General features: G+C 42.6%; 2 protein-coding genes across 2 annotated transcripts in view; one reads left to right on the top strand and one right to left on the bottom strand.

The window, feature by feature from the left end:
* NCBP1 (nuclear cap binding protein subunit 1) overlaps nt 1–11,596 on the top strand; it is a 36,440-nt gene extending 24,844 nt beyond the window's left edge. The window contains exons 16-23 of the mRNA XM_063129059.1: nt 601–723; nt 2,292–2,394; nt 3,446–3,539; nt 6,371–6,474; nt 7,240–7,354; nt 8,227–8,358; nt 9,288–9,401; nt 10,929–11,596. Of these exons, the coding sequence (XP_062985129.1) occupies nt 601–723; nt 2,292–2,394; nt 3,446–3,539; nt 6,371–6,474; nt 7,240–7,354; nt 8,227–8,358; nt 9,288–9,401; nt 10,929–11,042 (899 nt within the window). The 3' untranslated portion in view covers nt 11,043–11,596. The remainder of the gene's footprint in view (nt 1–600; nt 724–2,291; nt 2,395–3,445; nt 3,540–6,370; nt 6,475–7,239; nt 7,355–8,226; nt 8,359–9,287; nt 9,402–10,928) is intronic.
* A 3,460-nt stretch (nt 11,597–15,056) lies between these two features.
* On the bottom strand, nt 15,057–27,673 carry XPA (XPA, DNA damage recognition and repair factor). The gene is made up of 7 exons (XM_063128494.1): nt 27,601–27,673; nt 24,938–25,098; nt 23,585–23,698; nt 20,906–21,011; nt 19,705–19,870; nt 17,621–17,738; nt 15,057–15,407 (listed from the first exon to the last, which is right to left on the bottom strand). Exons 2-7 carry the CDS (start codon nt 25,074–25,076, stop codon nt 15,259–15,261), a joined length of 792 nt encoding a protein of 263 aa, XP_062984564.1. The 5' UTR covers nt 25,077–25,098; nt 27,601–27,673; the 3' UTR covers nt 15,057–15,258.
* Nucleotides 27,674–27,968: the final 295 nt, after the last annotated feature.

Genomic DNA, 27,968 nt, shown 5'->3' with positions numbered 1-27,968 from the left:
AAGAGAATCTGTGAAGTGCCTTGAGACAGTTTTGTTTTATTATGCTTATAGCCTGCTTTTCCTTTAAAAAGCCCAGAGCAACTCCTAAATGATCCAGGACCACAGCTGCTTTGCTTCAAAAGCAGTATAGCACATGGTGCCTTTAAAACAGTTTGTGTACGTATGTCAGTTTCCTGCATAGTAGGTCTGGAGCAGTTCTTAAACTCTGAGGAGTTCAAAAGAGTTTCGGGAGGCTGGCAAACTGCTGGACAAAAACCTGATCTAACCCAGTGGTGGGTAGTTTACATTTTGTACAGTCTTAATACTTTTAAAACTAAAGTTTAGATTGGTGGGAGAACGGGAGGGTGGACGTTCTACTAATACCTTGTAGAGGTCTGCAGGACTGTGCAATATCTGGTTGGGGAATGCTGAGGGTTTAGGGCTTTTTTCTTGTCTAAACATGCATAGGATTGCACCCTTAATGGTAATTCCACTATCTAAAATTTAAACAGTGAAAGTACCGTTAAGTCCCTTTCCTTAGAAAGTTACTTTCTAAGCTTTTATGACAGTATAGTGCCTAACTTTCCAAGAGCATGACTTCTTGCTTTTCTCTTTGTGTAGAGTCTCTTCCGGGATACAATGTTGCACTGTGTTTAAACATTGCCATTAAAAATAAAGCAGGCAATGATGAAATCTTGACTATTCTGAAGGATGTGCCCAATCCTAATCAGGATGATGACGATGGTAAGGGCTTTTGATAGTTACCATAGTGGAGTTCTAATTTCTTATGTACTTAAGGTTACTTTACTTTTCTATACCGTTGATAATTGCAGTGTTATCTTATATGAATATGTGGCCCAGCTTCTTTGGCTTACACACAGAGTTCGTGCTAGCCCAGTGTTTGTCTAACACCATCATCTCACACCTATACACACACACACACACTAACCTGGTTTGCACAATGCAACATCCTGTGGGTTATTTTACCTTTAAGGAGCCATGGTGCATGCCAGCCACCATTATGAATATGCAACCCCTGAATGGAGGTTGCCATGGCTTGTTGCGACATGCACACCCGGCTTGCGGGGGCTGTTTGAGGATTAAACAAACTATTGCATAACCCTAAAACAAACCGTGGGTTGTGTGAAAGTTCTTTAACCCTCAAGCAACCCTTGCTGGGTAAGTTCATACAACACAACAAGCCATCGCGACCCGTTTGGAGACTGTGGTGACTGTTTATTTTTGTAGCACCATCTATATACATGATGCTTGGCGAAGAATGTCACAAGAGGAGGAACAAAGGAAAGGGAGGAAAACAGAAGTGTGGTTAACAGGGAAAGAATGTGTGTACATTTCAGTTGGGATGAGAGTGTGTGTGGGCAACAGCTTTGTGGTTCTTTAGATCTTTGCCATACTCTTCATTATATGCAAAATCCCAAAATAAGCTAGGCCTGCTTGAGTGTTCTAGTTTTGTGAACCGCCCAGAGAGCTTCGGCTATTGGGCGGTATAAAAATGTAATAAATAAATAAATAAATTGTAGTAGTTAATATTTCTTCGGTCTTATAGCTATGGCCTCTAGACCGTGTCTAAGGCGCCATAGGAATGCTGCAGGTCTTCTCCGTGCCCCTAGGAGCATGAAGGAGGAAATCTAATCGGGGATTAGAGCCAGCAACTCCAGAAAGCTTCTCTTATGAGGTCACAAAGGTGATCTAGTAAGAGAAGTCAGAGAGGGTGTGTGTTGCACAATATCTTACACAATCCATGCTGGTAGGCAGGAAGAAGAGAAGCTGGATTGCACAATATCTTGTATCCTCTCCAGTCCCTTCCCTCCCCCACCAAAAGGGAAGAGGCTCAGAGGCCCATCTACCTGTGTGTGTGTATGTGTGTTTCATTTTTAAATGGAGGAACAGAGGCCAATTGCCTCCATTCTCTCACCTGGCCTGGCTCTTGCCAGCAGGTCATAGGTTAGATGGAGGGCTTCTTTGTCTTATCGGAAGGCACACTGGAATATACTGACTTGATGGTTGCGTCGATCCATCGGCAAATCTTCAGGCAGTGGACCTTTAACATTAGTAGCTAAAATAGTTAGCATAAATTTGTTTATACCGAAGATAAATTACTCTTACTTGAACTTAAAACCGAAGTCTTAAGAAAACTCCATCATGAAACCCATCGGCCCTTTGGATCATATTTGCTTTTAGTTATAGTAGGCATAGACTTAAGTTTGTTTGTTTTTTAAGAAGAGACTTGAATTGAAGCCTGTATTGCAAATACTGACTGAAATGTAAATGTATGGGTTTTCCCCCCCCAGATGAAGGCTTCTCCTTCAATCCTTTAAAAATAGAAGTATTTGTCCAGACACTACTGCATTTAGCTGCAAAGTCATTCAGTCACTCCTTCAGTGCTTTGGGAAAGTAAGTATGTTCATTAAGGTGCTTGTATATAAACCATTGCTGCTGTTTCATATAACCAATTTTAATTGTTTTGTAAATATACAAAGTAGTAGGCAGAACCCATAGGACAGTTATAGAAAATCCTGTTTTTTAAAAAATATTGGGCATATTGCTTGTTTCTCCAACATGCAGTCTACAACAGGGGCAGGCAACTGGTGGTCCAGGGGGCTTTTTTAATGGGCCCTGATCCCGAGGTACTGCTTCACACCCTTGTACCCTAGCAGCTTCCACCTAAGCTCAGACACTGGGAAAGGGGGCTTCATCTCCTTCCCACCCCAGTGTCGCAGAAGTTTTTATTCCATACCTGTCATTCCTGTGCATGAGCTCCAAGACAGAGACAAACAAGAATGAGCAGCTAAGGGTACACAAGGGAAAGCCTTGTGCAAGAGTGGTTGGAGCCAATGTTGCTGACACTCCAGCTCATGCACCATTTAAAATATGGTCCTGTGTGAAAGAAACAATTGTTGACCGGATTGTACAGTAATGTCTATTTAGAAGTAAAAGCGTGTGACATTTTGATGGACTCGTGGGGCAGAGCTGGGATGCACTTCTCTCCTTACTATCCATCAGCTGAACCTGTGGGCACCTTAATGCAGAACTCCTGGTCATAGGCTTGATGGCACTGCTGTACATTTCAGTTTACCTGTGGTCAACAGGTGGGCTGCGGAGGAGATGCTTGAGCTGATGAGGAAAATGTCTGCAGATCACCTTGCTGGTTGTCAGCAAAAAATGCATGTTGATTCTCTAGTGGAGACTGGCAAAGCACAGAGCTTTTGCCGCCTCCTATTCCAAGTGGGGCTCTCCTCTAGTGAGAATGATCTTGGGAGACCAGTCTAGTTCTCCTTTCTCCTCTATTCCTCTAGAACTTGTCACTCAACAGTGTAGATCTAAGATGTGCTGCAACACTGTTTAGGCAAGCAGCTGCTGAATGTCTTGGTGAGGCCGAGGAAAGAAAGGGCGATATGCTTTATCTTTTTACATCTGCTGGTCACGGTGTTTCTGTTCCAAACAGATTTCGAGAAGTCTTCAAAACCCTGGCAGAGAGTGATGAAGGGAAGCTCCATGTCCTCAGAGTGATGTATGAAGTGTGGAAGAATCATCCACAGGTGAGATTGAATAGGGTCCCTTCCTTCCCTCCCTCCCTCCAAAAGAGCTTGCCATCTTGCCCTTTTCAATATAGAAGAGAAACGCTTTCCTCTCCTGATCTTTTCACGGCCAGCTCTGCACTGATTGCACATAAGCCGTGAGCCATAGTCTGTTATGTGTTTGAGATTAAATATATGATACACAAAATATGATTGGAAAGGAAGCCTAAATATCATGTAGCATTTCTTTGAGCTGTCTCTGTAATCTTTATAATAAACCTGTAAGATAAAGGCGTTATTATTACCATCCGTGCATAGCAACTTCTAACAATGATATAAAGTGCCTTGGACACCAGACACTGTACCATTAAATTGGAATAAACCTGCATGCGTGTGTACGATCTAAAGTACAGCTTTGATACCTAGGGCATAGTTTTCTTCCCTAAATTAAAATTTGAGAAATATTTCAGTCTTTTACCCACAAAGATGCATTTTCTTGCATCAAACCAGTGTGCAGGCAGCTGGAAGACAACAGTTAATATAACCTTTCTAGTAGGGATGTGCTCCGCTTCTAATCGGACCGGCAAATTAGAAGCGGAGTGTGGGGCTTCGCCTGCCCTTAAGGAGGATTGGGGGGCTGGCGGAGCGTGGCGAAGAGGATCGAGGTGAAGGCGGATCCTTCGCCTCGATCCGGAGCTCCGCCGGAAAGGTAAGTGGGGTTTACCGGGCCCTGCCGCTGTCGCCCATGCGGCGACAGCGGCAGGGCCCGGTAACCCCCCCCCCCCCCCGCCCTCCTCTCCCTTACCTGCCTCCGTCCGCGGTCCGTCAGCGTCTTCAATTGAGCCCGCGGTTCAACCAGCTTAATTGAACCGTGGGCTCAATTGAAGACACCGCGGACGGAGGCAGGTAAGGCCCCCCTCTCCCTTGGTCCCTTACCAGGCTCTGCCACCGTCGCTGCATGGGCAGCGGCAGGGCCCGGTAACCCCCCTGCCCTTATCTCCCTCCGTCCGCAGTCCGTCGGCGTCTTCAATTGAGCCCGCGGTTCAACCAGCTCAATTGAACCGTGGGCTCAATTGAAGACACCGCGGACGGAGGCAGGTAAGGCCCCCCTCTCCCTTGGTCCCTTACCGGGCTCTGCCACCGTCGCTGCATGGGCAGCGGCAGGGCCCGGTAACCCCCCTGCCCTCCTCTCCCGGCCTTACCTGGCTCCACTCCCCTCCACTGCGGAGCTCCGATTCGGAGCCGGAGCTCTGCGGCGTAGAGGAGTGGAGTATGGGTGGAGCGGCGCGGAGCGGGCCGACCCGAAATTTTCGGATCGGCCCGCGGGGCGGAGCGGGGGGTCCGTGCACACCCCTACTTTCTAGTGCCCTGCCCTTCCTTTGCCCAATCAGCGATGGAACTATTTTCTGGACAACAATGATGTTTCTGAAACCCCCGGTGCCTGTCAACAGTAGAGGGAGCTGCATCAGGGAATTCTGTTGTGACCTTATTCCTTTCCTAGGAATGATGTTGCTACCCATATATTCAAAGGCAGCAATGTTCTGGGGGCACTGCAGGGCAAGAGCTGGTCCTCTTATCTCCTCCTCCTATGCTACAAGGGAACTACCATTTGGCTAAATTTGAGAGGGGTCAGGTTATAGGACTTCTGGTTTTCATTAAACCCCACCACCATCTGCTTTGGAGTTAATACTGTACAGGGCCTGCTCATCCGAGGGTTCTTAGAGTGATGGATGTATCCACTATGGTAGCTTAATTTTTCAATGCCTACTTCACTGCCCTCATGGCACGCTCTTCTTCTCTGGCACACAGTTCAGGAATCTCTGTGTCATATACCATATCCAGAGTCCGAGACTTACTTAGATACATTTTTAATTGAGTGCCGGTGCGTATGTAGAGGTGCATACGTAAAATCCATGTGCACGGAAGCTATATACAAATGAAGGAAAGATTTTTCAGATGTGAGAGTCACTCATGCACTTGTTTCCCCCCCCCCCCAAGTATCAATATGGATATATATCTATATGTGAAGTTATTAAGAAGTTGCAGCTTTGCATATTCGACCTTTCTTTTCCTTTTTTACTAGTCATTGCTGCACTTGTTGGTATTTTCAAAAGTGTACTATGAGAATGGACTCTCAGGGCCTGCTCAGGTTTTTAATTCTCCCCTGAGATGATTCCTGTGGAGGCCTCAGAAGCTGGCTGTGCCACAAGGATAAGTGAAATAACCAAATGGGAGATCCATTGTGCAAGTAGATATTGCTAGCTGCGGGATGGGGCCCTGTTTGCTGAGTTCCTGAGGGCCAGGTTGCTTTCTGCCTCCCTGCGCCCAAACTGCCCACCCGCAGAGGGGCTATCTCTGGAAATCTGAAATAATCCACTGCTGTGGCCTCGCTTTTTTCCTTTAATCAGCCACATGCCTATATCAGATATGTTTGGAGCATGGAGGCATCCCCGGTGCAGAGACACAGCAGATTCCTGTCCTCAGAGGGGCCATGTCCTGAGCAGCGAGTGACTCGCATAAACACAGAGGGTAGGCTCCTCTCAGGGCAGGTGGTTCTTAACTCTTACATGCTTCATAGATAAAAGATTCTAGGATGCAAGAATAGAATGTGCCTCTGATTTTGTTTCAGAATCAAAAGCGTTGTAGTGATCAGATGTTTAGGAGAAGTTGCATTAGATGGTGCCTCCTGAATTGTCAGCCCTATATGGCAGTTTTGGGGGGGGGGGGGGGCAAAGGGGCCACTCGATGGTGCCTTGCCTTGTGTTGGTCGAGGTACTTTGTTTTGTGTTGCCTCACTTGCTCTTGACTGCAGCAACAACTGTTCAAGGGGTCTGCTTTCTCTCATAATGCAGATGATCGTTGTGCTGGTGGATAAGATGATCCGCACACAAATTGTGGATTGTGCTGCAGTAGCAAACTGGATTTTCTCCTCAGAACTGGCTCATGATTTTACAAGGTAATGTAAGTTTTATTTTTTAAAGAAACCTTTCAGTTTTGCTTTGAAACATATCTTTGAATGATGTTGGCAGGGGATCCTGTGTTACTTCCTCAAAATAACTGTTTACGTTGAGTAAGCAGCCTTTCAACCAGTTTTTTTGAAATTTGCATGAAGGAACTTTGTACTGTGAAGGACTTTTTTTTTATTCAACAGCTCCTATTTATGTGAGGGAATAAGAGGTGCAAAGCCATAGTACAAGAGCAGACAACCTTTTTGGACTGTGGGCACATTTGAGAATTTGTTATACTGTCCTGGGCACCACCACAAAATGGCCATGGGAATTGTGGCAATAGGCAAATAACCTACCCCAAAGTCTGAGTACAAGGCAGAGGTCTGAATCTGAACACGCTAAACAACTCCTTTAAACGCACAGTTTTTAGCAGCAACAGAAACCTATTTCACAGCAATCCCAGCTGCTCGTAAGAGAATGTCTTCATAAATGAAAGTGGAAGGGGTAAAGCACCTTGTTGGTCACCAAGAAAGGTGACCTGAGAGTGCATTGGTGCCCACGAGCTGCCCTTGTGCATTAGGGCCATTTCACACAATATACTGTAACAGATGTTCGTGCTTCATACTGTTGGCTATACACCTAGGTAAACATCTAAAAACATCATTTGTGAAGATCCCCTTAAAGCGACTTGTAAGAGAGCTCCAGTGATGACACAAATGAAAGTATTTTGTACAAACCAGAGGCTATCTATCCATTGTTTCTTTCTCTGCTAGGTTTTATATCTGGGAAATCTTACACTCAACAATTCGTAAGATGAACAAGCACGTGGTGATGATCCAAAAGGAGCTAGAAGAGGCCAAAGCAAGATTAGCCAAGCAACACAAACGGGTAGGTAACTTTTTTCCATGACTGTAGAAAGAAAATTTGCTTAAAGCTGCATTTCACTAGCAATAAGAAATTAAGAATTAATCTGCTGGTTTAGGCAAAGATCCAGTATTTTGTTTTCAGCAATGGCCAGCCAGAAGGTCTCTGTACACTAACAGCCAGAAAATAAAGATAGTGATAGCCATCTTCTGTTTGTCCTGTAGTGTTTGGGATTTAGAAACGCTAAATTGACTCTGAACATGTGATTTCCATTTAAGGTTTATCAGTGGTTATTAGCTATGGTATCAAGCTTCCATGAATTAGGCATTCCTTATTTTAAAAGCCATCACTACATCTCGCGGTAGTGAAGTCCATAAGTAAATTATGGCATATGTCTAATAAACCTAGAGGCCAAAAACATTTACAGTAACTGAGTTTTGCAGTGTGCAATTTTTAGTTCTCTCTCAATCACACATTCTCCACTCTTCATCCAAGATGCTCAGAGCAGCTTACAAATGGTTCCTAGGAGGCCTGCTCTCTTACGTGCCTTCAGAACATTCTCTTGGAAATATGTGCAGCAATACATTTTTTTGTTTTGTTTTCTGGTTTACTTTTGCTATTTTTAAGTAAATGCTGAAAATATGTGCTAAAATCATGCCTGTAATTTCGTCAAGCTGCTGTAATAAGCGTTAGCACTTGGGTGAGTTAGGTCTCGACTCCCAAAACGAGGAAGAAAGAGCTCATGAATCCTCTCAGGAAAAACATGATTTGCCTGTACCCCACAGAAATGCTGTAACAGCCAGAACCTGGTTCCACCCAAGACATTAAAAGTGAAGGGGGTGTGTGCTCTGGTCTTTTTGGACTCACCCGATTAAATTTTGACCTTTTCACTCCAGCGAGATAGCGATGATGATGATCGAAGCAGTGACAGGAAAGACGGGCCTCTGGAGGAGCAGATAGAGCGCCTGCAAGAAAAGGTTGAATCCGCTCAGAGTGAACAAAAAAACCTCTTCCTTGTAATATTCCAGGTAAAGGACATGTTCATTGACCAATAGAAAATGTGGTAATAGAAGGATGGTTGGTAACTATGAGTCAGGAATGAACCTCTGCTTAGCAAAACTCTAGAATATGTGTTTCATCCTTTAAGTTATAAATAAGTAAAGTAGGAAGTCTATGCATTTGGGAACGAGATCTCCAGAAAAGAGCATTGACTTCTGTCTTCTCCTTCTCCTCCTCCTCCAATTAAATAAATAATGATCAGCAGGAATTACAAATTAGAGCAAGTTCTTTATATCAAGGCCATGGTGATTCAAGTCTCATCTACTGGAGGCATCTTTCTTAATAAAAGCTGTGGAAGATAGGATTGAGGTTGTACTCTAAATTGAAAATGGTTTAACTGCCATGTTTTCTTCCAAGGAAACCCAAGAACATTTTCACACAACTCTAAAATCATGCCTATAAATAGCTAGACAATACTTATAATTTCAAATGTCTTTCCGTTAGTTTCTATCTATTAGGAGAGAGGCTGTAGTTGAGTGGTCAAGAACATGCTTTGCATGTAAAGTATGTAATTTTTATTAAAATTGCTCACAAAACCACGGGGTGGTGGTGGTAAGCAAATTCTGTAAAGACTTTAAAGGTTCTGTCTTCGATAACGTTGCTGTTCTGTATTATTTATTTATTTATATTTATTTATATTTATTTATTACATTTATATAGTGCCCCACAGCCGAAGTTCTCTGGGCGGTTCACAAAAGTTAAAAAACAGTAAACATTAAAAAGTATACAAAATGTTAAAAAAAATGAATCTTGGCAATGCTAAGTTTGGAGATGCCGTTTCTCAGGTGTCCTTATGCTCTTATTTCTTTTTAATGTAGTCATTATCTTGTCTGTGGGAGTTGAAGTATGTGAAAGATGTTGCTAAGCCATCAGTGTTCAACTTGTCCTTTCTTTCCAGCGTTTCATTATGATCCTCACCGAGCACCTGGTCCGATGTGAAACAGGAGGGATTGACGTCATTACACCTTGGTACAAGAACTGTATAGAGAGGCTGCAGCAAATCTTCTTACAGGTGGGTCTCATAGCTATCAAAAGTCATGGGGGTCACTAGAAAATAAGCTGAGATTAACCTAAATGGATCCTTTTCATCATCCGTAGACAATTTGCACTTAACAAGTATAAGCTTGAGTTAAATGGCAGAGAAGCAACTGTAAGTCCATATAAAGTTCTGTCCCAGCTTTGTAGTACTATCCTATTTGCAACCTGTCTTGGACAGAGATAGTTTGACCACAGTTATCCGTGTTCTGGTAAACTCTAGACCAGTGGTTCTCAACCTTCCTAATGCCGCGACCCTTTAATACAGTTCCTCATGTTGTGGTGACCCCCAACCATAAAATTATTTTCGTTCTTCTCTACACATGGGATGGTTTGCTAATGAAAATAATACATAACAATAGCTTTAATAATACAAAAGATGATACATGACATAGTTCAGTCAATACAGTTTCCTAAACCATCGGAAATATGTGTTTTCCGATGGTCTTAGGCGACCCCTGTGAAAGGGTCATTCGACCCCCAAAGGGGTCCCGACCCACAGGTTGAGAACCGCTGCTCTAGACTAAACTGCTGTAATGTTTTATATGAAGGGCTGCCTTTTAAGACTTCTCAGAAACTTCAATTAGTACAAAGTACAGCTGCTGACTCGGAGCATCTATAGGGAATATATTTTGCCCGTGCTGAAACAGCTACAGTGGCTGCTGTTCCATTTCTGAGCACAAATCAAAGCACTGGTTTTTACCAATGCAACTCTAAATGGCTTGGGAGTTGGCTGTCGGAAGGACCACCTTCTACTACATGAGCCTGCCCAAACCCTTGAGGGGGACCCTCCTCTGGGTCCCCCTCATCATCTAAAGTTAGGTGTTTAGTAGCTGAAGAAAGGGCTTCCCCTGTTGTGGTGCCCCTTATATGGAATGCCCTTCCCAGGAGAGTTTGCCTGGTATCAGCTTTGGTGTCTTTTGGCGCTAGGCAAATACTGTTTTATTTGCCCAGGCATTCTGACTTGCTTCATAGCTGGTCAGTGGGGGGTGGGTGGGTTTTTTTCTTAAAGGATTTGCTAATGTTACTGGTTCTTGAATGCTGCTTCTGTGATTTGTACTGACGTTATGTGGTGTTTTGATTGCTCTTTTTATCCTGGAAAGTCTTACACTGAAAAGGTAGCCCATGTATGTACTGAATGAACGAATCCTATCCTGAGGCCATTTATTTATATTAGAGGCCGTCATGAATACCATCTTGTGGTAGAGAATTGTGTTTCACTTATTCATTCTGTACAGAAGTACAACTTGCTTGTCTAAATCTACTGCCTGATCATGTCAAAGACCTTCATAACTAAGTCTGCCCAGCCCTGTTTATTTCCCCGTTAGTTCTACTTTTTTAAGTGAGCCAAACTAAAATTCTAGATAGAATTCACCTATGCTTCAGCTGCAGAGGACGAATTAAAAGGGGGAAATTGCCAACCCAAAGCGAAACGTGCTTTGTTTTCATACGCCATGCCAAGATCAATCCCAAGAGTAACTGAGATGCTTCTTTCTGTCTACAGCACCATCAGATCATCCATCAGTACATGGTGACCTTGGAGAACCTTCTGTTCACAGCAGAATTGGATCATCACATATTGGCTGTATTCCAGCAGTTCTGTGCACTGCAAGCCTGAGTGACTTTTTTGTACAGGACTGAATTGACTTCATCTTTTTTAAAAAAATTGGGGGAAATTGACAAGGAAGGGGAAAGAATCTTTTAATTTGAAAACGAGCGTACTGTGCTGTCCTAGATAAAATGGGGCAATTTTGGGGGGGGGCAGTAGAGGCCTTATGCTAGTTATGACTGCTAGGTGATTGGGATGGAATAATGTGTGGATTTCTAATTTTGAAATGGTTTGAATGTTGGCTTTGTCGTAGCATTTGTTTTGTCCCCTCCTATTGTTTGTATAAAAATAGGGAATAATAATTCGTTACCTTTGACTCTTCCATATGAATGGATTTCCCCCCATTATAATAATGTGAAGCAAGTCTCAAGACTTGTGAATCTTACTGAAGAGCAGCTTTCCAGTGGGTAACTTCCAACTCCTCAAGGAACAGAAGTATAGGACATATGAAATGCTAAATGGTCAAGCCTACAGAGTAGCCTAGAGTATATGTTTGTTATCAAAATTAATTTTCATGGTTGTATGAAACATGGTTGAAATACAATCAAAATATGTTTTTTAAATCTGCCTCTGTGCTTATTTTGGATCACACTGAGTAGGGAAAATATCTTTGATTCAAACATGCTGTAAGAGATCATTCATAGCAATTACTTAGAGCTTCCTGAGAGTTCGGGGGCTTCACATATATTATTGGTGCAAATCTGGGGGAGGGTTGCTGAGTGATAGCAGTTTGCATAAGGTCATCTGTGACATCATGGCTGAGGTAACAATTGAACTGGAATTGTCAGAGGTTCATGGCCCAGCTCTACTGGGGAGTGCTGTACTCCAGCTACTAGGCTGGCCACGAGCTGGGCTCCTTATCACCTTTTAGCTCCAGATCTTCACACCTTAACAAGAAAAGAAAGTGTCCTGGACTGCTGTGTCCTTTCTTTTCAGCAGGCCAGCCAAAGAAGACAATTGGAACTGTTTTGCTTCCACCTAAATATTCACTCCTGCTCAGGAACTTGGGCAGGATGAGGTACTGGTTTAAATCTGGCTTTGCAAATACATTAGGAGCTCCCTCTTGCTTTGGGGAGTAACAGAGCCGTTCCTTTTTTGTGCCCAAGGGCTCCAGGGTGTGGTGTATGAAGTGGAACTTTTAACTTGGTAGTTTTGGGGCTATATTAAACGTATAATTCACTGATAAGGTCCCTATTTCACAATCTCTAGCCTTGCCATGAAGAGCTTCAAAAGCTAGGCATAACGGGTGTAAGGGCAAACACTGGGGAAGGCAGTCCCTCATTCTTAATTGAAAAGAGCATTTTAGTAATTTTTCAGGGAAGTGATGGATCTAAGTCCCCCCCCACTCAGTTGAGGGGAAAAGGTGGGGAGGGGAGGTTTGACTTGCTGAGTGAGATAGGAAAAAGTAGTTCAGCACAGATATGAAAAGTTGTAGTTGAAAAGATGAATCTTTGCATAGGTGGTGTTAAAGGAAGACGAGTACTACCTAGTCTCAGCAGCAACCTTGTAAAATGTTGTAAAGACATAATCTGCTCACATGTTCAGAGGCAGAATTCTCTGAACAAGTGAGCAAATTACTTGGGTGGGTTTGCACATAGCAAGGAATTTCCCATGGCACTTCTCGTCGCTGCCACAGCCGCCATTTTAAGTATTCAAGCAGCAGCAGCAGAGGCATGCCATACCTTGTCATTACATGCGAACCTGGCAAGGGGAGGTTGTTGGGATGCTTGACAAGCCACCCAGAACCCATGGGCTGTGTTTTATGGTTGCAGGTAGCTTGTCAACCATCCCAGAAAATCAATCCTTGCCAGGTTCGCATGTAACTATAAACTACCATGCACCCCACCACAGCTTGAATATTAAAAATGGCTGCTGCTGTGGCAATACAACTAGGGTGACCATATGAAAAGGAGGGCAGGGCTCCTGTATCTTTAACAGTTGCATAGAAAAGGGAATTTCAGCAGGTGTCATTTATATATGGAGAACCTGATGAAATTCTGTCTTCACCACAGCAGTTAAAGCTGCAGGAGCTATACTAGAGTGACGAGATTTAAAAGAGGGCAGGGCACCTGCAGCTTTAACTGGTGTGATGAAGAGGGAATTTCACCAGGTTCCCCATAGATACAAATAACACCTGCTGAAATTTCCTTTTCAATACAACGGTTAAAGATACAGGAGCCCTGTCCTCCTTTTCATACGGTCACCCTAAATACAACCCACAGAGAAATTCCCCCATGGTGGCTTCTCATTAAGTGCGAACTTAATGAGAAGTCTTTACTTTAATCACCGCCTGGGCACAGCTTGTCATGACATCTGAACCCGAGCAGCATGGCTTATTGGAGGGGGAAACAACCCTTAAAAACCGATGAGCTGTTGTTGAGTTATTAGAGGATTAGACAAACAGTATCCACTGCAGTTTAAAGAAGTCACTATGGCTTGTTTAACCCATGGTGATCATGTGTCTTGTGAATTCTTTTGTAATTGCTTCTGTGACTGCCTAATCTCCAAATAGGGGTATGTTTTTAAATCAGAAGAGCTGGAGCGGTAAAGACTTGGACCCACAGGCCACGTAATACTGGTTGGACATATTAGCCCTAACTATGTGGGAATTGGCTTTGTCCAAGTCACAGTGGATATACAACAGTATCTTTAACTCACCTCCATTTTTACATCTGTGGCTTCCAACTGCCCTAATTCCCCCTTATTATTTATTTGAAACATTTGTATCCCGCCCTATATCTCAGGGCGGCGTACAGATAAAAGCATACAGTATAAAACAATAAATATACATAGCTAAAAACAAATTAAACCATGAACCAAGTTAAAACAATATATAATTTAAAAGCAGTAAAAACAATTAAAACAGTTAAAACAATGTGTAATTGTTGTCCCTTAACCCGGGGATTTAAAGGCCTGCTTCCCCGGCGCGTTAATAGCCAATCAAACACACGAGGCTAGAGAATACACTTAATCCATTTACTTCCCATACTGCAGTATGGGGGCGCTCTCCGGTTCCACAAGATGGAGGCACCCAGAATAAACGAAATCTCACAGTATATATAAGCCCTGACTACAAGAGGGTGTTAGTCTCTTTCTAACCTTTCTATTGGTCAGTTCCGGATTAGCATGTTAAGTTACATCCAATCTTCAAGTTAAGGTGCACAATCTCAATGAGTCATAGGTTACATTCGATGCTCTATTGGTCGAAAGTTTTTCCCTTTGTCTGCTAGCACATGATGTCCACCATTAAGGAATGCAAATCTGGCATGTAGCCACCCTTTGGCAGAGAAGCCATCTTTTAACCCTTGGCACATTACATTAGTCAAAGAGATGAAACCTCTCCCTGGAGCCATCCCCATCTTAGTGAATTTAACCATCAAAGGCTTTGTTAAGCCTTTCCATCCTCCATTCAACTGCCTTAGAGCTCCACTGTCCAATCCTGTCTCAGGAAAGAAACCCAATCATAGAAGTCAGCCACCCCCACAGCCAATCAAAAGAGTATCTGTCTCCCTTCTTTCATAATAACGAGCATGACTTCATAGGTAAATATGTTCTCTATGTTCATTTGAACTTAAATAAAACCCAACGATCCTTATTATATTCATAAGCCTCTGCAAGGCCCACATTCCCCTCTCCTGCCAAATTTTTCAGTTCGTTGTGAGAAGGCATCCAACAATGATCTGTGCATTAGACTTCATGATAGTACCATGTAGAATAATGTAGGAGTGGTGTTTCCCCAACTTTACATGTCCTTAAGGATAATCTCTAAAACATAAGGGATCTATTAACTTCAATAAACTATTCTGCAGGCACCAATTGGCTAATGCTACTGAAGTAAATGTGGAAGCCGAGGTAAATAAAGGAAACTTGTGCACCAGGTTGCAGAACTGAGTGCAAGACTGTGTTTGTCCTTCCGTCATTCAACAAACATCCCCGTTAAAACCTGTCTGTAAGGCAGGTACCTAAAAACAGTCACTTCAGGAAAGGCTCCATTAAGGACACATACAACTGCAAAATTAAGTATTTTAATTATTCAAGACTTGCAATTTTTATTAAAAAAAAATCTGTTATTAGTCATAAAATCAGATTTTCAGCATAGCATATAATTTGTGGCCAAAGGTTATGGCGTGTGCGAAAAATCATGGAGCAAGTAATGCGCTTCATTTTATTGAATACAAACATTTAACATTACAAAAGGTGTATTTAATGTAAAACCAAGGACATACTACATTTTTTCATAGGTCAGTTCATGGCCACAGGTGGTGCAAGTCTTTTTGTAGAGGTCATCGTCTAGCATTTCTTCAGCTCCATAATCATGTTGATGGATACTTGTGTCTTTTTTCCAAACACTGCTCCTTACAGCTCGCCGCAATTCTAACATAAAATAGAAAGTGGGGAAAAAAACAACTCAAAAGGCAGCCAAGCAGCCCCCAAATCATTCTACTTTTGGCTGGTAACAATTTTAACCACCCTGGGTTGGACTAACTGATGTTTCTCTTTTGTTCTCAAAGGCAAACCACATAGAATATTACAGTAATCCAAATGGGATGTTACCAAGAGCATGAATAGCTGACCCAAGGCTATCTCTGTCCAGGTGTGGTTATAGCTGGCATATCAGCATAGCCCTAAGCTGATAAAAGGACTTGAGGGCAGTTGTGCTGGTGACGAAGTCAGATCCAGGAGCAGCCCCAACCTGACCATTCTTGCTACAGACCAGCAAGAATGCCACTTAACAAGGCAGACGAACCACCCACAAACAGTATCTCCATCTTCTCTGGATTGAGTCTCGGTGTATTGCCCTCATCCAGTCCATTGCCTTGCCCAAGCACAGATTCAGAATATTAACTAACTCACCCATGTTAGATGAAAAGGAAAGATAGCCAGTGTGGTGTAGTGGCTAAAGTGTTGGACTGGGAGTCGGGAGATCCGGGTTCTAGTCCCCACTAGGCCCTGGAAGCTCACTGGGTGACTTTGGGCCAGTCACAGACTCTCAGCCCAACCTACCTCACAGGGTTGTTGTGAGGATAACATGGAGAGGAGGAGGATTATGTACGCCACCTTGGTTTCCTTGGAGGAAAAAAGGCGGGATATAAATGTAATAAATAAATAGATAGATACAGCTAGATATCATCTGCATATTGGTGATACTTCAGGCCTCATCTCCAGATAATCTCTGTCAGTAGGTTCATGTCGAAGGTGAAAAGCATGGGGGATAAAATAGCACCCTGAGGAGCCTCGTAGCACAACTGCTGCAGAGCAGACCACTCCTCACCAACACCACCTTCTGGAATCAGCCATCCAAGCCTTGCCCTACAGAGTGCTCCAACATCTCAACTCCAATAGCCTATCCAGGAAGATACCAGTCAAATGTAGCAAAGGCCACTACGTGGTCCAAGAGGACACGCACAGTTCCCCCACCCTCGTCTTTCTCTCAGCACAGGTCATTTCACAAGGGTAAGTGCGAAAGCACAGCCTGAGGCCTCAACAGCTTAAATTCCTCTAGTAGTGGTGTTCTGGACACCACTACTGGAGTTGCACAAACTCCGGAGACTTAAAATTGTTAGTATCTGTCAGAACTTACCTTCATAGCGTGAACCACTCAAACTTATCACAGCGTGCCACCGAAGCTACAACCGAATGTCTCTGCACCAGGTCCCTTACTGCCCTGGAAAGCCTGACTGGATACCACTATGAATCCTTTGCCACCTTCACTGCCACAGAATAAGCCCCATAAAAGCTCTAACCAGCGTTCAAATAGATTTGGCATGGGGTTTTTATTTTATTTTAGAGAAACAGCAATCAAAATCAGCACAAAAAGTAACAAAATACAGGATTATTTCAGCAGATTCCTTACTTCAATGTTTGGCTAAACCAGCAGAAAGGCAAGATATAAATACATTCTTTTAAAAAAATAAAATTTACACATTCCTAAAGTGCTTTCTTCAGGCCATTTCACAAAGTCCAAGATTGCACCAACTATACAGTTTCATCCACCCCAACCAATTCCAGCTATGCCGCATCTTTTATAGAGGCATCAGATAGGATTTCAGTTAAAAGGATTAGCCTGTCTAATCCTTATAGTTCTGGAGCAATCGTGTTAAGTTGCATAACAAAATATTTCCTGTTCTTTATCCTACACCTGTTGTCAATCCATTTAAAGTGGCGTCACTAATTCCTAGCAGCTTATAAGAGGAAAGACATTTTCTGTATATGTACTTTCCACTCACTACAGATGTTATGTGTGAGTAAAATGGCCAGGATTGCTAGCCAGCTATTTATCAGTAACCTCCATTAATAAAAATTAATATGAGAAACCCAAAGTTTAGGAGATGGCTATCAGCTGAAACAGTTTGAAAAAAGACATCATAGGTTCCAAAATTATATTACTTAATTACCAACGTTTGGGTATTTTTAAATTTTTCCATCCATGTCACAGATGGGACCCACTTCCTCCAGCTTAAACATGGGCACAAGAACCAATAAAGCAGCTCACTGGGCTTAAAAATGAGGCATTGGGATAAGGTGCGAACAAGTTGTTTCACTGGTAGATGGAGGGCTGTAGAAGGAGTGCCCAGCTACACACTCACCTTTAACTTTTTTGTCAAACTTTTTCTGTTTCATCTTCTCTCTGTTGTCTTGGCGGCTTTCCTTAGCTTCTTCCAACCCTTCTTCACTACCCCAGATTTCAAGAGAACGCTTGATTACCTGTCGAAAATGACAACTCTGTATAAACTATAAACCCACAACTGGTCTTTGAATTGGTTACACAAACACATCTGCCATTGTGCATGTGGGTCTTTTAGTGAAGTGTGGTCTAGATGGAAAGCATTGATCTGTGTTGGGTTCATGTCCGAATAGACCCACTGAGGGGACTGGGCAACCTTCTAGCTTCTTCAACTCTTATTTTTTAAAAACTGTTTTAATAAATAGGGCACCAAATACTCTGGTAGATTCCAATATGAATTGCACTTTTGCCCGCAGGATGCCTGCACAATGCTCTGAGTGGATACTTCCAACTCTACATTGCAACCCCTCTGAATGTAATTAAGTAATAGAGTAACAAACGGTATTAGCACACACGCTCTACAGTAGAATATATATACCACTGTTATATTTCAATGTTAACTTCAACGTTAAGCACCAGGGGAGACATAATAGGGGGCGTCAAATATCTGGAAGTCTGCCATGCAGAAAAAGGGGAGCAGATTTGGTGTCTGTCGCTCCCGAGGGCAGGACTAGAACCAGTGGGTGAAAATTGCAGGGAAGCAGATTTCGGCTAAATTTTAGGAGAAGCTTCTCAACAGGGAGAGCTGTTCAGCAGCAGAACAGATTGTCTCAGGAAGTGGTGCGTGGCCCTTCACCGGAGATATTAGAGACTGGACAGCCCTCTCAGGGATGCTGTAGCTGCACTCAGCAGGGCAGAGCCTACATTGATCAGGGGGCTGGCTAGATGATCGCCAAGGCCCCTTCCAAACTTTTTTCCCCCTGAGGTTGTTGCTGGATCAGGCTCCCGCACGCTGCCTTGGCATGGCACCATGTTACCAGACCCCAGGGTTTGGGATTTCTTTCAGGAGTAGGATGAGTCAGTTTGATCCCTGCCTTACGTCTTTTCTTTTGTTTTCGCAAAAGCAAATGAGGGAATCCTTTAAAACACTTTGCTATCCTTGTTGGATACCCCACCCCCACCCCCTGTCAGGTGTCAGTCTGAATGTGGGAAAAAAAGATGTAAATACAGTCAATCTTGCTTTCATTGAAAAATAAATCATCTGCATTAAGAAGAAGCACTCTAAGCCTTAGCCTTTCCAAAACAGTGCCTTAAAAATTAACACTGCTGCATTAAAGCTCAATTATCATTCAGCAAGTTCAGAAATTCTACGGACCTGGCAATGAGAAAAGTGATGGTGAAATGAAGCGAGAAACAAATTCTCAGGATGCTGAACTTTTTTTTTTTGTAGGTTGAAAAGACCGACGCGTTTCGGCCTGTATCTTTTCAAGGCCTTCTTCAGAGGGTTGTAGAAAGGTGATGCAAATATCTTATCAACAGAACGTCTTTCTCAAATCATTAACTCATGCCATTAACAATTTGAGAAAGACATTCTGTTGGTAAGATCTTTGCAAACATCTTCCTAAAAACCCCTGAAGAAGGCCTTGAAAAGATATGGCAGGCTTTTCAACCTACAAATAAAAAGTTCAGCATCCTGAGAATTTGTTTCTCCCTTCTTTTCACCTGATTTGGGTGCTTTTCTCCCCCTGTTTTTGATAATGAGAAAAATTCCACATATGCTGAACTTTTCATGCACGTGAGAAATTTTAAGCAAACATTCAGTCCATCTCTTTTTGGGTACCTACTGAACTATGCTTGTAGTTAGAGGGTTGCATCCAGTATGTCCCTCTACTGAAACCACCTCCCATGCTGTTCTGAAGGGACCCCCAATCCTCTGGAGCAGATGGGGAGGGGGGGTTTAAGCAGGAGAAAGAATCTGTGAAAATCACACACACACCCATTCCACAGACAGAAAACTGCTGGATGAAAGCACCTTCCATCAGCAGTGGGACAGCACTGGATATAATTCAGACATTACTTGTAAATTACAAGGAAGCTATAAATATAGTGGAAGTACCATGGTGACGCATTTGGGGGGAAAAAACAACGTTGAACAAACTTCAATACCTGTAGCCTTAAGTAAAGCTTCATGTCACCCCACTGTGAATTGTGCGGGTTTTTCTTCAAGATAAATCTCAGCACGGGCTCTCTCTTGTCTAAATCGCAGTCTTTCAGAAGATACTCTTGCTTTGCTTCAGTTCTTGTTATGAGTTTATGCTTGTCTCCAACATCCCTGAAACAAGTATATTGTATATGAATTAATCTATATCCAGATTACGGGTATTCCATCACCAGCCCAATCCTATGCACCTATATTACCCAGAAATATATTCTACTACGCTCAGTGAAGCTTCCTGTCAAGTAAGTAAGTGTGCACACACCAAGTAACTTAAGCCATCCACAGAACTTCTTGCTGTAGTTTTTCATACTCAGAACCGAAGCAGAAACATGGGTGGGTGTGATCCAGCCAACATTCAGTAACTGGACGCAATCTAAACATATTTAATAGGGAGTAGGCCACAATGAAGACAGTGGATGTACCTTCCAAGTGAGAAGAATACACAGGATTGTGCTGTTAAAGTCCCGTTTAATTCAGTGCAAATCCTGAGCATGTACTTAAAGCTCTTCCACCCAAATCAATGATCTTCTTACAAATGCTTTTAACATTTTCCTGGGCCATGCTCTGTGCTGTGCTGCTGGAGATGTATGTTACCTGGGTGTATCTGCAATATATTTGGCAAGAACTGCAGAATATACAGAAAACTCCCTAGTAACTGCGATTAGGATTGCAGCTTTACAATGCAATCCTCTACATGTCCGCTCGGAAATAAATCTCAGTGAGTTCAATGGGGCTTACTCCAAGGTTAAGTAAGTATAGGACTGCAGCCTCAGCTCTTTATGTTTATAGTTGAGATATATTTATTTTTATTTTTTAAACTTAATTATATTCTAACACTTTCAGATTTCTTGGGATTGGGTGGGATGTTCAAGAACATATTTCATTAAATATAATTTGGGTTAGCGTTATATAACGTGCATCTACAATGTACAACAGATGCGAAAATGAAAATTTAGATCCCTTTTTTGCTCAGTGAAAACGTGATACTTGTGTTTCCACCGCCCTCTTAAGCCACTTTCATCGTACTTTGTTAAAATGAACAGTTATTTTTACATCAAGCTGAGAATTTTTATAACACTAAAATAAAATAACAAAACAGGTAAATACTGAATATATTTAACACTTATTTTCCTTCTTTATTTGCTATACCTGCAATTATCACATGTTGCTAGATCAAAGTGGTTCATAAGGTAGGAGTCCATGAATTCTTTACCACATTCTTCACAAATAAGGTAATCGAATTCTAATACAGGCCCTATAAAAATAAATATAAAACCACAACAAAACAATTTAAACTGTTAAATATGCTCAAGGTAAGCAAGTATCAGTACCAAGGAGTGGAAATGCAAGTGGGACAGATGGAATCTGAAGCTTTACAATACAGGAATCTTCATTTTACATTGTTTTATCGTCTACCAGCACTGATGACAATGACAATGCTTATTTCATTCTTTGTTTTGAACTTAATCTAGCAAAAATATTTACCTTTAAACTACTACATACTGGGGTTTTTGCATGAAATGACAGCCCACCATGAGTTAGTTTGATGAGGGGCATGTGCAGCCGCCATTTTGAATATGCACCCCTGCTCAAGGGTTGCTGTGTCATGTTTCGTGTGAACCTGGCGAGTGTGGGCTATGTGAGGTTAAACAACCCTTGCATAACCTTAAAACACACCATGGGTTATGTGAGGGCTGATTATGCCTTGCATAACCCATACTTAACAGGTTCACATGACATGGCAACCCCTGGGTGAGGGTTGGTTACATAATATGGAGTCCACAGGTGCTGCAACACATCATGGGTTCGTCTGAGCCCAGTCTGTAACTTAGTAGTCTCTAGGGATAAAATTCAGTAGCGCATTGTCCTGCAAATGGGAACTACTAAGCAGTGCTCTTGAAGAGCTTCAGTTCATTTCAATGAGGCTTGCCCAAGAGAATTGTCTGGAAAAATTTATCTAGGGATCAAATTTTGCTTTCCCGGTAACCAATCTTCTAATACCCAACTAAACTAACGATCAATCTCATGATAAAGCTTAACACAATTTGATCAGGATACTAACAAAGTTATCCATTTGTTTACATGTTTATTCACCGATGTAATTAATAAATAATGTAATTAATAAATAATTTTATATTATGGTTTTATACTGTTGTTTTTATACTTTGAATGTTTTTAATTTTTGTGAACTGCACAGAAAGCTCCGGCTATTGGGCGGTATAGAAATGTAATAAATAAATGATAGATAGATAGATAGATAGATAGATAGATAGATTTGGTGCCAAACACACAGTTCAGCTGCAGTGTAAGGAGAGCCAGTGGTAAAAGACCTGCGAGGAATCAGCAAGTAAACAATCTGTGTTTGTTGCACAATTTAATTCCCCCTCTTTTTAAAGAATTTCGGGCGAAATCATGGACAGTGATAGTATAGGAACCACAGAAGCCATGAAACAGTTCCTTCTGTAAAAAACTATAAAAATGGGATAATTACAGGATGACCAGGGAGCAAAGGCAGACAATACCATCAGTCTTAATCCCCCACACCCTCTCCTTTACCCCTCCCTTGGACAGGACAAGTCATTTTAAAAGGGTTTAAGACCTAAGAAATTCAAGATCCTTACTTCTTTCCTGATGCTCATTTCCTTAGTTCTCTCTCTAGTTTTGTCTACCTTCTGTCAGGTGACTCAGCATCACCCTACTTTTTGCCAGTTCCAGATGCCTCCATCCATCCATCCTTCTAGAGTCAGGGCCTTTCTCTGTGGCTCACAAGAAGGGATATTAACTGTGCAATGCAGCTAATTTTAATTCCTAGCCTAACAACATCTTACACCTGTCAAGTCTATGCATTTGAATGGAAATGATTTTCTAACAAACGGCATTAAAAAAAAAGCAGTGTAAGCTATGAAGACCATAGTTCACAGTAGACAACAGGCAGCTTGATCAGGCGAGAACAATCAGTGCATGCCAACAGATATCTCCATACAAACTCCCTTTCTGGAAGCCATCTTGCTCATGCCAAAATATGCTGGGTGTCTTTCCCACACAACTTCTGGCTGTGTGCGTGTGGGCATCACTCAACAGATGGCCGGCACTGTCAGTTCAAACAATGCCAAGCAGCTGTTTGGATTTGGGAAGGCTGTCAGGTACCCCTTCCCCATAAAAGGTGACCAAGCACTGTCAAAGTTCACAGAACCAAACATGTAGAGTGAAAAATCCAGAATTACGCACGCTGTAGATTAGGGCCAGTATAGCCCTTTTCAGAAGACACCTTAAACCATGGCTTTAACCACGGTGATTACGCCAGAAAGCTGGGCTGTGTTCAGAAGACACCTTAAACCACGGTGAATAAAGCAAAAAGCCTTATTCGCTGTGGTTCAAGGTGTCTTCTGAACACGGCCTGGCTTTCTGGATTAACCACCATGGTTAAAGCCATGGTTTAAGATGTCTTCTGAATGGGCCCAATATCTATAGCATTCTTTCTCTTCCTAAGCCCTACTAAATTAAACTTAAATACTGTTGGATCATTATGGACAGACACATGATCAGTTTTCCTCCCTTACAGTATAAGAATATATAGTTGTTTTGTATCAATATTTCAGATGTCCTTCTTGCAGAGATATAAAATAATTGCTGGTTTTGCTCAGTTCCCTTTAAGGCACAATCCTATGCATGCTTAGACAGAAAAAAATCATGTAACTCCCAGCATTCCCTAGCCAGCCACGCTGGGAGTTATAGACCTTTTTATGTCTAACCAAGCATAGGATTGCACCCTTACTAACTCAAAAGTAACCACTCATAGTCATTATTTCAGAATTCATCACCATTTACCAGGGAGATGCACGATGTTCTCAGCAATGCGTTCCTCTTCATCTTCCTCTTCTTCCAGAAAGAATCCTCCCCCTGTATCTATTATCTTTGGAGGTGCTTTAACTTTAGAACTGCCTGAAAAGACAAAGAATGGTTTCAATACCATCTATATAGGCAAAAGGCACTTGGCTGTTAGTGCCTTAAATGATTTAATAAAATCTATTTTAAAAAGTAGACATTCATGTTTGACCTTGCTCAAATGCTACTTAACAATTCTTATTTTAAGAATTTTTAGCCTGCCTTTCCATAAAAAACTACCAAAGTGGTGACTGACAGCTCAAAACAATAAAAAACATTAAAACCAGCAATAAAACCACTCAAGAACAATTTAAAAGTAAAAGTAAAAAAAAAAAGTGTCGTGACACCTTTTCTAAAAACAGAGAGGCATCAACTTCAAAATTAGAACTTCCAATTTAGAAATACATACATTTAAACGTCTCAGTCCCTTCACTTCTAAGGCGGCAGCATGCTTAATTGCTAAAACCAACTGGGAAAATAGGGTCAAAAGCCTGAGAATACGTTCTTTAAAGTAGACTGGGTTTTCTACGTTGAGGATCTACTCAAGTATTTCTTTTCTAGGATGCCAACCTGAAGGCAACCAACCAAAGATTTCTGTTCTGTAGCAAAAGAGAGTGAGAGCTATTCCCTCTGATCTGAAAAGAATGGCACACCCTCTGGGAAGCCAGGTCTAAGTCAAGTAGTTGCTCTAGGTGTGTGAGTGAATTCCATGTCAATCTGGAAGACCTATGATTTTAAGGTAAGTTGTGTTAGCCCCATCATGTGCTCATCGACCCTAGCATTACATTGCCTTAAAGGGAGCCTGCAACTCTTCTAGCATGTTGTGTCTTTTACTTCCCAAAATGCATTCCGTAAGCATATGCCCAAATGACTCTAACTATGGAGGCATCATGTGGTGTAGTGGCTAGCGTCAGACTGGGAGCCGGGAGATCCGGGTTCTAATCTCCACTCAGCCATGGAAACCCACTGGGTGACTTTGGGCCAGTCACAGACTCTCAGCCCAACCTACCTCATAGGGTTGTTGTTGTGAGGATAAAAAGGAGAGGAGGATTATGTATGCTGCCTGCCTTGGGTTCCCTGGAGGAAAAAAGGTGGGCTATAAAAGCAATAATAAATAAATAAATCATACATAGGCCCAGCACAGAAAGTTGAGAATTTCTCCCCTTGGCCATGATGTCAGGACCTCCTTGTCTATCTTCGTACACTTCCCTTACACACCAGCAGTGGGATAAATTGCACAAACTACCTGGACCTCAGTCTGTCATGCAGCCCCACGACCTATCCTGCAAAGCAAACCTTCGCCAGGAGAAGGGTAGGGCCTTGTAGCCAGCCTAGCCTGCCTCAGCATCAGGGCCCGCTGGCGATTCCGTTCAATCTTCGCCCGCATCGCTACAGAGAGTGCAGCTTTCTCCCCCTCAGAAGGAGTCGTTTCCATGATCAGGTTCGGAAGCAGAAATCTAGAAATGTAAGGGGTGGGGGAAGAAGGAGATCAGCGACAGCCAAAAGGGTTGCGACCTAAAAACCAGGCCCACAGGTAGCAGAAACAGGAAGTGCAGGGAGGTGGGGGTGGCATCTTTCAGATGGGTAGCTGTTGTTAGTCTCATGCAGCAAACGCAACAAGGATTCCCGGAAAACCAACAAATTAACTGTGGGCAGGCAAAAGCATACTGCATGTGGACGAGGGAGGGGAGCGTGTAAATCAATGCAAAATAACAAAACACTCCACCCCTCCCAGTAGTCTATGCTTATTTCTTACACAATTTATAAGCCATTCCACATAAAGATATATCTCAGTGGTGTACAATATTTTAAAATTTTTTTTACAAAGAGTTACAATAAAAGCAAATAGAGCCGTAAAACAGTGGCTGCAATTTATTCGTCACTCAGGAAAGGCTTGTCTGAAAAGAAAAGTCTTTAGCAAATGCTGTCAACTCATGTTGATGAACGCCTGATCTCAGTTGGAAGGGCATTCCATAGGATGGGAGCCACCCCATTAAAGGCCCTGCTCCTGGGTTTTTCCAATGGTCAGGTATGCTAGGAGTTGGAATTCAAAACATTTGGGCATTGTGGAAGGCTGTCCTATACAATAGCTTCAGAAGCCTTGTTTAGCAGGATATGTGTTCCCAAATGCTTCAAATTCACAGCATTGCTGACTTCAAAAAGATCAATAGGTTGATCTATTGTTTTAAATGTGTTTAAATGGAGAATGTTATGAGATGGCACTGCTATCAGATGGGCACAGCTGTCGTGGCCAGATACAAAACAGGGCAGGGCTCCTGCAGCTTTAACTGTTGTGATGAAGAGGGAATTTCACCAGGTGCTGCATGCATACAAATGACACCTGCTGAAATCTTTTTCTATACATCTGTTAAAGATATAGGAGCCCTGTCCTCCTTTCCATAGGGTCACCCAAGGGGAGAGGGGACTCTAGTCCATGAAAGCTTGTGGCATAATAAGAACAAGGTACGTTTTATCACATGTGGTGGTCTTGTAAAAGAGCAAAAGCATACTGGGTTAAAATACATGCATTAATGCAAAAAAAATTAAAGACAAATATAGAAATGAAACCAGAAATGTTTTTGCTTGGACTTATGGATGATCAATTAAAAGTAAAAGGATTGTTAGTTCAACACATGGTGACAGCTGCAAGACTACTATATGCCCAATACTGGAAGAAAATGCAAGTACCAACAATGGAAGAATGGCTACTCAAGGTGTTGGAATTGGCAGAGATGGCGAAATTAACAGCATAAGTAAATGAAAGAACAATAGACTCATATGTAATGGACTGGAAACCTTTTATTGAATACATACAAGAGCTGCAAAAGGATGATTTATTTGTTTGTGGGTTTTATATATAATTTGTAATTTTGCCTATGATATATATACTAGCTTGTGGTGAAGAAATTCATTTCTGGTAAATTGGAGATAATCGATGTCTGCTGTCCAGCTTGATGATCGCTTCAAATGATTTATAGCCTTATGCAACTGTGTTTATTTTAGTAGATGTCTGTGTTGTGTTGTAAATCATATAGTGTATATTGTGGGTTCCCCCCTTTCCTTATGTATCTGTTTTTTGTCCTTGTTTTGGTTGTTTTGTGGCAAATAAATAAGAAATATAGATTGCAAGAAAGCTTGTGGCATAATCTTTAAAAGTGCCACAGGGCTCTTACAAAAGAACGCAAGAAGAGCCCTGATGCTGAATCAGACCAAGGGTCCATCTAATCCAGCACTCTGTTCACCCAGTGGCCAACCAGCCATTGGCCAGGGATGAACAAGCAGGACGTGGTGCAACAGCACCCTCCCACCCATGTTCCCCAGCAACTGGGGCACACAGGCTTATTGCCTCGAATACTGGAGATAGCACACAACCATCAGGGCTAGTAGCCATGGATAGCCTTCGCCTCCAGGAATTTATCCAACCCCCTTTTAAAGCCATCCAGATTGGTGGCCCATCACTACATCTTGTGGCAGTGAGTTCCATAATTTAACTATGCGCTGTGTGAAGAAGTACTTCCTTTTATTTCTCCTGGATCTCCCATCCATCAGCTTCATGGGATGACCCTGGGTTCTAGTATTTTGGGAGAGGGAGGAAAATGTCTCCCTATCCACATTCTCCATACCACGCATAATTTTGTACACCTCTATCATGTTTTTACTACAAAAGATTAACGCTGCTACTCCAATGTGCAAAGCAATAATCAATAGTAGTAGTAGTAAATAATAACAACAAATTTAAATTAAAACATCCTGGAATTCTGCTTGCCAAACGAGAACATCTAGATTGAATCCAGCCTGACAGGGACAAGTCAGGGCAGAAACTGCTGAGCCCCACAGCGAAAACTCACAGCCTCCTCCTGGGCCCACGCATTACCTCGCCCCACGGCTTAGGCTCCCCCAACCTCCGCTCCCTCCCGACCCCTCCGCCCGCCACAGCCCGTCCTCCCACAACGTCCCACCTGTGAAAGAGAGAGGAGCTCACAACGAGGCCCCTCCAGACCACGACGATAGAGACTCGGCTCCTTTAAGCTGTACACGCATGCGCCTAGCGGGGCGGGCCCGCCCTATGGAGGCGCTCGAGGACGCTCATGACCGTAGAGCTATGACGACATAGAGAGGACAAGCTCCCGACCTGCCACATTCCCACTAAGAATCCATTTTTCAATGGACTCGGCCACGGAAGTGAAAGCTGCGGCGAACGGAGGAGTTCCTAATCTTTCCAGCTCGCGTAAACATTTTGTTTAATCATAGAATACGTAGTAGAGTTGGAAGGGGCTTATAAGGCCATCGAGTCCAACCCCCGGCTCAATGCAGGAATCCTTTAACA

Source organism: Elgaria multicarinata, chromosome 6, assembly GCF_023053635.1.
Source record: "Elgaria multicarinata webbii isolate HBS135686 ecotype San Diego chromosome 6, rElgMul1.1.pri, whole genome shotgun sequence".
Classification (NCBI taxonomy): Eukaryota; Metazoa; Chordata; class Lepidosauria; order Squamata; family Anguidae; genus Elgaria; species Elgaria multicarinata.
This window is presented reverse-complemented; position numbering and strand designations above follow the sequence as displayed.

What these genes read in the sequence shown, in the direction of transcription:
- XPA (XM_063128494.1), bottom strand. Translation starts at nt 25,076, where the DNA reads ATGGAAACGACTCCTTCTGAGGGGGAGAAAGCTGCACTCTCTGTAGCG. An exon ending in GAACATCGTGCATCTCCCTG is followed by an intron (nt 21,012 to 23,584) that starts GTAAATGGTGAT and finishes TTATTTTTATAG; the next exon opens with GGCCTGTATTAGAATTCGAT. An exon ending in GCAACATGTGATAATTGCAG is followed by an intron (nt 19,871 to 20,905) that starts GTATAGCAAATA and finishes TACTTGTTTCAG; the next exon opens with GGATGTTGGAGACAAGCATA.